We start from the raw sequence: 12,274 nt of genomic DNA on the forward strand, positions 1-12,274 counted from the left end.
ACATTTCCCTTATCCCACCAATCCCTCCCCCAGCCTCTCTGCAACTTAAAACTAACTCGTTTTCTCTCCTTCCCATTCTGACGAAGATCTCCGATCCAGAACGGCAACTTGTTTCTCCTTCCACAGATGCTGCCCGACCTGCTGAGCATCTTCCATTTTACTTCTGGATAAAACCTTTCCTGGTTTAAATGAAAACAGGAAACGCTAGAAATAGCAGGTCAGGCGTCTTGTGTGGAGACGGAAACAGAGTTAATTTTTTAGATCGAAGGGTTTTCATCAGAAGGGTGAAGGTTATAGATAATCAGGTTATAGGCTGCAGAGAATAGGGCGGAAGAGAACACGAGATGGAGGCAATGGAGATGGATCTATAACAGGTGCAAGTGGGAATGACAGAATTATCACCTGAACTTTTTCTCAATGCATGTAACCACACACACTCAGGCACCACACAGGGTTAATGGTGCTGGGCAATGTAGTATCCTTTACAACAGGCCTACATCAGACTCAATGTTCCATTCAACAACTTCAGACAGTTAGCCATCTTAACCTATCTCACCTTTCATAGTTTTTTTTCCTTCCCCTCTGTTGATATTTTCAGGTTTCTTTCAATTCTCACTTTCCCCCGACTCCCCTACTGTTATCCACTACCCCCCTGCGAACTCCATCACCACTTTTGTCTCTCCACCTCTCCTGGTCTCTATCCTATCAGGGACAACTCTCCCTCGACAACATAAATATTTATTTTTTCCCAGACCAGGCTCAAGGACAGCTTCTATCCCACTGTTATAAGACTATTGAATGGTCCCCTTGCACGATAAGATGGACTCTTGACCTCACAATCTACCTTGTCATGGCCTTGCACTGTATTGTCTGCCTGCACTGCACTTTCTCTGTGACACTTTATTCTGCATTCTGTTATTGTTTTACCTTGTACTACCTCAATGTACTGATGTGATGAAATTATCTACATTGATGAAAGTTTTTCCACTGCACCTCGATACATGTGACAATAATAAGTCAATCTGATGAAAGGTCAGTCACCCGAAACATTAACTCTGTTTCTCTCTCAACAGATGCTGCCTGACTGGCTGAGAATTTCCAGCATTTTCAGGTTCATTTCAGATTTCCAGCATCTGCAGTATTTTGCTTTTAGGTTACATCATCTTCTTCCCATGGATGACAACAAGGTGGTAGAAAGATTTTTATTTTCCTTCAGTTTTTTCATTGAGCATTGAACACAAGCAGAATATACATACAAGACTGTAGGAATCAGCTCCTGGGGCTTATGGATAGACATAAAAAACTGCAGATGCTGGTCATCAACCTGAAACGTTGACTCTTTCTCTCTCCACAGATGCTGCCTGTCCTGCTGTGTGTTTCCAGGATATCTGTGTCTTTATTTTGGAGATTTATGGTATTGGTCACCCACCTGAGAAGAAAGATCGCTCCACTCTGTGGTCCCTTCATCGTGAATCGTAACCGATTTGACTCCTGCGAGGATGATATTCTTGGCGATCTCCACACCTAGCCCTCGCATCCCAGAGATCAGCACATTCATATTCTTCATTCGTCTCATAGCCTCATGGCCCAGCACGTACCTGCAGGAGAGATCAGGCCTTCACTCGTTGACTGGATAGCTAGGTTCTGCCATTTTAAGTGTTGAGGGATTCAGTAGCATTGATGTTCGAGGGACCTAGGTGTCCTTGTACCCAAGTCACTGAGGGCCAACATGCAAGTGTAGCAAGCGATTACAAGGCCTTTGTTATGAGAGGATTTGTGTACACAAATAAACATGTCTTACTGCAATTATAAAGGACCTTAGTGAGATCACACCCGGAATATTATGTACAGTTTTAGTCATAGAGTGATACAGCACAGAAACAGGCCCTTTGGCCCAACTTGTCCATGATGACCAAGATGTCCATCTAAGCAGGTCCAACTTGCCTGTATTTGGCCCATATCCCTCTAAACCCCTCCTATCCATGTACCTCTCCCAAGTGTCTTTTAAATGTTGTAATTGTACCCGCCTCAACCACTTCCTCTGGCAGCTCGTTCCATACATGGAGCACCCTCTGCGTGAAGAAGTTGCCCCTCAGGTCCCTTCTAAATCTCTCTGCCCTCACCCTAAACCTATGCCCTCTAGTTTTTGATTCCCCAACCCTGGGAAAAAGACTGTGTGCATTCTCCCACATTCCAAAAGACGTACGGGTTAGGAGCTGTGGGCATGCTATGTTGGCGCCGGAAGAGCGGCGACACTTGTGGGCTGCCCCCAGCACATTCTTAGCAACGCCAGAAGATGTATTTCACTGTGTGTTTTGATGTACATGTGACAATAAATATCTATGCCCCTTATGGTTTTATACACCTCTATAAAGTCTCCAAAACAGGATGTAGTTGACATAGAGGGAGAGCAGCAAAGATTCACTGGAATGGTTCAAGGGATGGCAGGTTCACCATATGAGGAGATGTCAAGCAGGCTAAGCCTGTATTCTCCAGAATTTAGCAGAATGAGAGGAGATGCCATTGAAACTTAACAAAATTCCTACTGGACTGGATGCAGGGAGGATGTTTCTTCTGGGTGATGAGCTAAGAACTGGGGGTCACAGTCTCAGAATAAAGGGTAGGCCATTTAGGACTTAGATAAGGAGAAATTTCTTTGTGCAGAGGGTGATGAATTCTCTACCTCAGAGGAGTGTGGAGGCTCAGGCATTAACTTCCATCAAAACAGAGATCAACTGATTTCAGGGTATTGAGAGAATTAGGGATATGGGGATAATGCAGGAAAGTGATGCTGAGGCAAAAAAAAATCAGCCCTGATCTTGAAGAATGACAGAGGAGGCTCAAAGGACCAACTGCTCTTATTTCTTACATCCTCACATGAAACAGAGAAAAAGCAAACAACTCAGCCTTCTGATCTCCTTGAATAATTCATGTGTGAGAAGCAGACTAGCTTCTCATCTCTATACGCTCAGCCCTGCATGCTCCTAGACCAGTGAATTTACCTTTACCAAGAAGAATATTCCAAAACCTTTGAGAATAAGTTGGCCTTGGAGGTTCGGCGTACAGAACAACAGATGGAGGGTGGAGAGACAAGAAACTGCAGATGCTGGAATCTGGAGGAAAAAATAAACTGCTGGAGGAACTCAGCGGGTCAAGCTTGACCTACTGAGTTCCTCTGGCAATAGCTGCAGAGTATTGAGCATTGGAATCAGAAAGAATAATTCAATTACTTTGGAAATTCATCCAGATCATCAATCAAGGAACTGGCTTGGCTGAAAATATCCAGTCCTTTGAATGTGTCAGTGTACAGGAGATATAGTTATTACTGTAAAATTGGGACATTGCAAACTAAGGCAATTGTTCAGTGCTCTTTCATATGCTTTCTAAACTCTTCACTGAATCCAAGTGTCGTTGGTGTTGGCAGCCTTCATTGCCTTTGGGAAGGCAGTGATGAGCTGCTGTCTTGAGTTCTCCATTGTGGCTTTTCATCTTACTCATGTGGCACAGTGCAATATTAGGAATGGTTTTTAGTTGCAAAAGGACCTTTGTAAATCAGCCTAGTCTTCAAATGACAACTTCAAAGGGTTCTTTGGGGGCGGCACGGTAGTGTAGTGGTTAGCGTGATGCTATTACAGTGCCAGTGATCGGGGTTCGATTCCCGTCGCTGTCTGTAAGGAGTTTGCACATTCTCCCCGTGTCTGCGTGGGTTTCCTCCAGGTGCTCCGGTTTCCTCCCACATTCCAAAGACGTACGGGTAGGTTAACACGGGGGTTTAAAATGGGCGGCGCAGACTCGTCGGGCCGGAAGGGTCTGTTACCACGCTGTAAATAAAATTAAAAATTAAATTAAAAAATTAAAAATAAATTGACTGGTGTCAAGTTTTAATTTCCAGATTTTAGTTTTTCCTCAGCTGGTAGGATTGGAGCTCACACTTGCTGAATTATTGGATTAGAATCAGCTTTATTATCACTGACATGTGCTGTGGTTTGTTGTTTTGCGGCAGCAGTACAGTGCAAGACAAAAGTTACAAAGATAAATGAATCGTGCAAAAGAGGAATAACAAGGTAGTGTTCGTGGGTTCGTGAACTGTTCAGAAATCTGATGGTAAAAGGGGAGGAAGCTGTTCCTGAAACCTTGAGTGTGGGTCTTCAGGCTCCTCTACCTCCTCCCCGATGGTAGTGATGAGAAGGGGGGATGTCCTGTATGGTGAGGGTCCTTAATGATGGATGCTGCCCTCTTGAGGCACCATCTCTTCAAGACGTCCTCGATGGTGGGGAGGGTTGTGCCTGTGATGGAGCTGGCTGAGTCTAAAACCCTCTGCAGTCTCTTTCAATCCTGCGCATTGGAGCCTCCATACCAGGCGGTGATGCAACCAGTCAGAATGCTCTCCATCGTACATCCGTAGAAATTTGCAAGAGTCTTTGGTGACATACAAAACCTCCTCAAACTCCTAATGAAGTAGAGCCACTGGCGTGCCTTCTTCGTGATTGCATCAATGTGTTGGGCCCAAGATAGATCCTCTGATATGTTGATCGGGTGGTACAATCTAGATCCTCAGAAATATTTTAAGTGGAAGTGGTTAAATGTTTGATAGATCGAGGAATAGGGGGGTATGGAGAAGTGGCACAGAAGAGGAGTTGAGGCTAGTATAGATCAGCCAGGATCATATTGAATGGCAGGGCAGGCTTGAAGACCAACTGGCCTCCTCCTGCTTCTATTTCATTGTTTTCTTGTGTTCCTGTAGTGTCCCAGCTGCACACAGCCTGCTCAGAATCAGGATTATTATCACTGTCCTATGACGTTGTTGTTTTGCAGCAGCACTGCAGTGCAAAGACAAAATTACTACATTACAAAATAAATAGAGTGCAATAAAAAAAGAAATAATGAGGTAGTGTTCATGGGTTCATGGACCGTCCAGAAATCTGATGGTGGCGGAGAAGAAGCTATTTCCGAATCATTGAGTGTGGGTCTTCAGGTTCCTGTTCCTCCTCCCCTATGGCAGTGCCGAGAAAAGGGCATGTCCCGGATGGAGAGAGTCCTTAGTGATGGATGCCGCCTTCTTGAGGCACCGCCTCTTGAAGATGTCCTCAATGGTGGGGAGGGTTGTGCCCGCGATGGAGCTGGCTGAGTCTATAACCCTCTGCAGCCTCTTACAATCCCGTGCATTGGAACCTCCACACCAGGCTGTGATGCAACCAGTCAGAATTCTCTCCACCCTAAATTTATAGAACTTTGCAAAAATCTTTGGTGACATCTTTGGGAAGGTTCACTTCCCTAAACAGGTTTAGATTGGACCAATCATTTTGCCTTTTGAAATGGAATTTTGTTAATGATCTCTCCTTTCTGACTTCATTTTGATGGTTCAGTTAAGGATCTTGCATCTTTTAGTGCTCCTTTGCTACTTAAACATTCCTCCTTCTATAAAAACAGTTAATCATTTCCCACCTTCCTTGGTTAATGACTTAGCCTCAAATGCTAGTTGCTCAGTTTCTGTATGACTTCCACATTTCAGATTTGATTAATGATTGGCAATGGATGCCCCTTTTCTAGCTGCTGAAGATCCCACTGAATGGCTACGGGAAACACTCAGAGATACGCAGAACAAGAAAGCCCCAGGAAATCTCGGGGGAATGAAGAAGGTGAATGGGTGTGACAGCAGATCTGTGGCAGAAAATATGGGCCAGTGTGAATTCAACATCTCCTGTGAGAATTGGAATCAGGTTTATTATCACTGACTTCAATATCAACGGGCCTGTTAAGATCACATCATAGCCAAAAGATTCATTTTAATTTTACTCTTTGAAGATTGTAACTTAATGCAACCAGTAGAGGCCTGGTCAGTTTTGCAAATGGGAACTGTTTTGGAAACTTGCACAGGTTATGGATATTTGAAATGCAATTTGGTCTGAATAATAAAAGGAGAATTGAATGATGCAACTGCAAAGGAATTGAGAATATTCAGGAATCCCACAGAATAAAATCCTGCAATTCCCTCTCTTTAACCTGGTCACCCACTACATTCTGACAGGTCAGGTTTTTTCCCCATTCAATGACAAGCTGAGCCTTCACTGGACATCCCCTGCACATCGCTGCCACCTTTGAGTGTCATTCTTTAAATGGTTTTGCTTCCAATTCTACTTACAGCTGCCTGGAATATAATCCCTCATCGATATCTGCTGAATCCACATGAGCCTCCATGGTATCGAAACCTGAAAGCAACAGAAAGGAGATTAAAAGTTTGCTAAAGTCAGAACTGAAACCTATCTGATGGAGAAGAAATGTTGTGTTTAATTTGCAGCGAGGACTGTGCCAGGACTGGATATGAACACTTTGGTTCAAAATGGCTGGAGGACACGATAGCTAGTTCAGGATGACCCAAGAGTTTGCCCATTCAATGGGTTATTTTTTGGCTCTGGATTTGGGTGCAATATGCCCTTTTACTTCACATTCCAGAGCCTGCAGTGAAGGAACCTGAACAACAGGTTCTAGTATGCCATTCGTAAACCCCTTTACCTTCCTGTTCTTACAAGTCCCACTTACAACATTCGGCAAGATCTACCTCTTTAACTCTTGCTTGGTGACCTTTTCTAATATCTTCTTTTCCATTTTAACACCCAGTTTGCAAATGCACCCCATAAAAGCACCTGGAGCATTTATGCCCGAGAAAAGGAGAGTGTAGAGGGGCAAGAGTAAGTGTGAGCAGGGAAGAGAGGGAAGAGAGGGAAGAGAGGGAAGAGAGGGAAGAGAGGGAAGAGAGGGAAGAGAGGGAAGAGAGGGAAGAGAGGGAAGAGAGGGAAGAGAGGGAAGAGAGGGAAGAGAGGGAAGAGAGGGAAGAGAGGGAAGAGAGGGAAGAGAGGGAAGAGAGGGAAGAGAGGGAAGAGAGGGAAGAGAGGGAAGAGAGGGAAGAGAGGGAAGAGAGGGAAGAGAGGGAAGAGAGGGAAGAGAGGGAAGAGAGGGAAGAGAGGGAGAGAGCAAATGAATGAACAGAAAGAAAGTACAGATTTTTCAGTGTCAACAAGTCTCCTGTCTCAGGGTTCCTAGGGATGAGCAATAAACACAGTTTTACTAATCGTGCCCAGATCTGGAGAAACAATAGGCACCTAGTACAAGTAGTTCTGCTTTAATGCATATCTCCATAAAGCAAATTGGTTATAACGTGATTGATGGATTAGGGAACACTATTTGCATTATGCAGGCTGCATTGGGAAAATCTGTTTAAATCTGTGCTTTGAAGGCAACTACCTCCTGCTCTGCTATAACACAGCTTTCTATAACGTGAGGTTTCTTAGGAACGTAACTATTGCATGATAGCAGAACTACCTCCACATCATCACCACATATGGAGTTCAATCTGGAAAAATGTGAAGTGATACACTTTGGAAGATCAAATTTGAAGGCAGAATACAAGGTTAATGGTAGGACACTCAGTGTGGAGGAACCTATCTTAGGGTCCACGTCCATAGATCCCTCAAGATTGTCGAGCAGGTCAATAGGGTTGTTAAGAAGGTGTATGGTGTATTGGCTTTTATAGTTGGGGGATTGAGTTCAAGAGCCACAAGATAGTGTTGCAGCTCTATAGAACTCTGGTTAGACCACACTTGGAGTATTGTGTTCAGTTCTGGTCGCTTCATTATATGAAGGATGTGGAAGCTTTAGAGAGGGTGCAGAGGAGATTTACCAGGATGTTGCCTGGATTGGAGAGCATGTCTTATAAGGATAGGTTGAGCAAGCTAGGGCTTTTTTCTTTGGAGCAAAGGAGGATGAGAGGTGACTTGATAGAGGTGTACCAGATGATAAGAGACATAGATTGAGTGGACAGTCAGAGACTTTTTCCCAGGGCAACAATGGCTCACACGAGGGGGCATAATTTTAAGGTGATTGGAGGAAGGTATAAGGGGGGTGTCAGGGGTAAGTTTTTTTGTTTTAAGAATACAGTGGTGGGTGTGTGGAATGCACTGCTGGCAGAGGTTGTGGGGTCAGATACATTTAGGGACATTTAAGAGACTCTTACATAACCACATGAATGATAGAAAAATAGGGGGCTATGTGGGAGGGAAGGGTTAGATAGATGTCAGAGCAGGAGAAAATGTCGGCACAACATTGTGGGCTGAAGGGCCTGTACTGTGCTGTAGTGTTCTACGTTCTAATACTGAGTGCAGTTAGGAGTCTGAGATATAAAGAGTAAGTTTGTGGTTGGGGGAGGGCTAACGGGAGTAAAATTACTCTTATCAGCTTGTGCTTCAGGTGTTGTCCTTTGCCAGTTCAAAGACTAACAATGGTGCTGTGACAAAGTGGTGGCCACATATTGGATGTTCAGAGAGATCCTGCACCAAGATTTTCAGTGCAGTGGTCACAGCAGGGGAATGGAGAGTTATCCATTTTCTCAAAGGACGTGGAAATCTTCAGAAAATACACATTTATTCCTAATTCTGAGAAAGGAAATTAAGAATTAACCACACAGCGTGGACAAGAATCAGATGCAGATATGATAAGAACAGAAAATTCTCTTCTCTGAACGAGGACATCCTTGGGAAACAAACAGGTTTTTTTTTATAGATGTCCTTAAGTCAATTTTGGAAAATACACAAAATCTCTCAATAAGATAACCATATAAATCCCTGCATACAAATTAACACTATCAATACTGTAATTCACATTTGTGGATTTGTTCTTCCTAAACCCCAGTAAAATTTTTCCAATTCAATATGGTAAATTGAAAACAATACTGAGCTACTTCTTGGAAGCCACGTGAGGATTTCCAGTCAGAAGTGTGGGGCACTTTCAGTTTCCTTTTCAAGTATTTACAGCATCAACAACTTTCACGTTCGATTCTGACATTTTGCATCCATAAATCATCAGTCATCCCATGAGAAAGGACTTGAAGTTGGCTTTTATATTCCAGAGGAATACATTGTGATCTCATTGAAACATAAAACCTTAAAGGGCTTTAGTTGGGAGATGCTGAGACATGTCTCCTCTGGTTGCGGAACTAGGCATCACTGCCTCAAGACAACACCTCGACTGGAGATGGGGAAAGAGTTCTTCATTCAGAGGGTCCCATTTCCAAACAACCTCAGTCCTCGAGGTTGGTGGACTTGTAGGTACAATGTGATGGGTCAGAAGAGGAGACATAAGAGACTGCAGATGCTGGAATCTGGAGCAAAAAGGCAAACTGCTGGGGGAATTCAGCGGGTCAGGCAGCATGTGTGGAGGCAAAGGGATGGTCCAGGTTTCTGGTTGAGGACTGGGTCAGTGCTGACTGCATCAGTTCTGCTTGATGCTGCCTCAGCCCTGGGTTCTTCCAGAGTTTGTTTCATGCATCAGAAAAGGACTAACTGTGATCTTACTGAATGGCCTACTCATAGCTACAAACTTATAATTAAAAAATATAATCATTTTAGAACCTCATGTAGGTAGTTTCACTTTTAAAAGAAATAAAGCGCTGACCAGAACACACTTGCTTAGACTTCATCCCTTTTAACGCATGTATCAGGGGTGCATACTTTAGTAAAAGCCATTCAGTTATTGATTAAAAACAGGCAAGTTTTAGACCAAACAAATCGGAGAACTTCAACTGAAAGTTCTTTTTTTTAAAAAAAAGGGAAATGAACGCTTTTTAAAAGAGCTGCTAAATAACAATAAAAATGACAAGGAGGAAAAAACGACAGGGCAGGGGCAAGCGATTAGCCCCGAATACTCCATTAAAGAGCCGAGGGATCCACGGCTTTCTACACTGGATCATTCACTGTGGCAGAAATTAACCTTTCCCTGAATGATTTCCAATCTGAACTTTTCATTTATGGTTTCAACTCCAGTTGCTCAAAAAGCACCTGCCTGGCCTTGTCTGAGTCTCTGGCTGACCGGAGGTCGGTTTCAGTGGAGACACCAGCTAATCGGGGCTGCCACCGGCCGCTCCCACTCTGCGGGTTGGTAACCTTGCACAATTACCAAAGCTGTCACTCTCTTACCTGCCACTGCTTCTGTGCCTGGGGGCACACTACCCGATAGTTCGCCTCAGTAACACCGAGTGAGTGATCCCGATTGGGCAGGGAGCTGAAGAAAAAATACTTCCTGCCAAATACTGCTCCTCTTAAAAGGGCAATAATGATGAAAGCTCCCAGGCGCAGTCTGACCCCTTTGAATAAAACGGGACTGCATACAAAGATGAAAGTTAGAATATAGAACATAGACCAATACAGTGCAGGAACTAATTAAACGCCTAATTAAACTAATTCCTTCTTCCTACACAATGCTCATGTCCCACCATGCTCTGAGACCGTTTAAGAAACTCTTCAAAGCCTCTGAAGAGTCGGGTGTTGGGGCGGGAGCTTTGTAGAGGGGGGAGTCTCTGTGTGTGTGCTTGGGAGTTTCACCCTGCAAGAGTTTGCATGAGGCACATTTGCAAATTATTAATAACTGATTGGCTATTAATTAACAGCAGCGAATAAAAAGAAGGTAGGTATAAGTGGGTATGTGGTATTGAGGCTTTAATGAGAAAAGCTGGTGGCTAAGAGAAGTCTCTAGTAAGTTTCTTCCTTGCTTTGTTTTTTTTCCTTTAGTGCTAGGTCATAGTAGTTAGAATGGCTCCAGGGTCAGTGGTGTGTTCATCTTGTGTGATGTGGGAGTTCTGGGTGACCTCCAGTCTCCCTGATAACTACATCTGCATGAGGTGCATCCAGCTGCAGTGCCTTACAGACTGTGTTGGGGTGGCCTTTTGCTCCTTTGGGGATAGATAAAGAACTACAGGGAGGCAGTTATAGGAGGTGGGTAGCTGGGTGACTGTCAGGAGCAGGATGCTAAATAGGCAGGTGGTGCAGAGTATGCCCATGGCTGTTCCCCCTCAATAACAGGTATACTGCTTTGGATACTGTTGGGGGGAATGACCTAGCAGGGGAAAGCTACAGTGACCAGATCTCTGGCACTGAGCCTGGTTGTGTGGTCCAGAAGGAGGAGGAGAGGAGAGTGGTAGTGAGGGGATCCAATAGTAAGGGGGGGGACAGACTGCAGATTCTGTGGACATGAAAGAGACTCCCAGATGGTATGATGCCTTCTGGGTGCCAGGGTCAGGGATGTCTCTGATTGGGGCCCACAACATTCTGAGGGGGAAGGGTGAACAACCAGAGGTTGTGATACATATTGGTACCAATGACATAGGTAGGAAAAGAGATGAGGTCCTGAAGTGGGAATATAGGGACTTGAGTAGGAAGCTGAAAAGCAGGACCTCAAGGGTAGTAATCTCTGGATTGCTGCCTATGCCATGTGCCAGTGAAGGTAAGAATAGGTTGACTTGACAGATGAATGTGTGGCTGAGGAGTTGGGGTAGGGTTTCAGAATTGTTAATCATTGGGATCTCTTCTGGGGAAAGTATGACCTGTACAAAAGGATGGGTAACAGCTGAACTGGAGGGGGACCAATAATCTTGCGGGCCAGTTTGCTAGAGCTGTTGGGGAGGGTTTAAACTAGTTTCCTGGGGGATGGGAATGAGAGTGAAAGGTCAGAGGTTGGTACACTTCATCTACAAGTAGATGCTGTGTCTAGAAAGACTGAGGAAGGAGAGGTAGTTGAAAGGGCAAAATTGCAGTTGGATGGGCTGAAGTGTGTCTACTTTAATGCGAGAAGTATCAGGAACAAGAGTGAACTTAAAACATGAGTAAGTATGTGGAACTATGACATTGTGGCCATTAGAGATTTGGCTGTCACAAGGGGTTTAATGTTCCAAAAGGGACAGGGATGGAGGTAAGAGGTGGGGGAGTGGCTTTGCTGATCAGAGACAGTGTCACAGCTGTAGAAAGGGAGACATCCTGGAGGCTTCATCTACTGAGTAGTGTGCTTGGAGGTCAGAAACGGGAAGGGAGTGATCACTCTATTGGGAGTATTCTACAGACCCCTCCCCCCAATAGCAGCAGACACTGAGGAGCAGATCAGGAGGCAGAATTTGGAGAGGTGTAAAAATAACAGGGTTGTTGTCATGGGTGATTTCAACTTCCCTCATTGATTGCTACCTCCTTAGTGTAAAGGGGACAGATGGGGCAGAGTTTGGGTGTATCCAGAATTCCTGACACAGTATGTGGACAAGCTGACGAGAGGAAAGGCCATTCTGGACCTGGTACTAGGTAATGAGCCTGATCTGGTTTCAGATCTTTGTGGGAGAGCATTTTGGAGACAGTGACCATAACTCCTTGACCTTCTCCATAGACTTGGAGAGGGATAGGAGCAGATGATTTGAGAAAGTATTTAATTGGGGGGAAGGGGGAATTATGATATTAGGCAGGAA

At 44.4% G+C, this 12,274-nt stretch overlaps 1 protein-coding gene across 3 annotated transcripts in view; it reads right to left on the bottom strand.

Moving 5' to 3' along the window:
* The window catches only part of LOC127571393 (ubiquitin-like modifier-activating enzyme 1), a 258,873-nt gene extending 248,833 nt beyond the window's left edge, over positions 1–10,040 (bottom strand). The window contains exons 1-3 of one of the 3 annotated variants that reach the window (XM_052017709.1): positions 9,969–10,040; positions 6,143–6,209; positions 1,430–1,598 (exon numbers count right to left, since the gene is read on the bottom strand). In XM_052017709.1, the coding sequence (XP_051873669.1) occupies positions 1,430–1,598; positions 6,143–6,198 (225 nt within the window). In that variant the 5' untranslated portion in view covers positions 6,199–6,209; positions 9,969–10,040. The other 2 variants (XM_052017710.1, XM_052017711.1) reach the window with 2 other exon arrangements.
* Between the last annotated feature and the right edge of the window lie 2,234 nt (positions 10,041–12,274).

Source organism: Pristis pectinata, chromosome 6, assembly GCF_009764475.1.
Source record: "Pristis pectinata isolate sPriPec2 chromosome 6, sPriPec2.1.pri, whole genome shotgun sequence".
Classification (NCBI taxonomy): Eukaryota; Metazoa; Chordata; class Chondrichthyes; order Rhinopristiformes; family Pristidae; genus Pristis; species Pristis pectinata.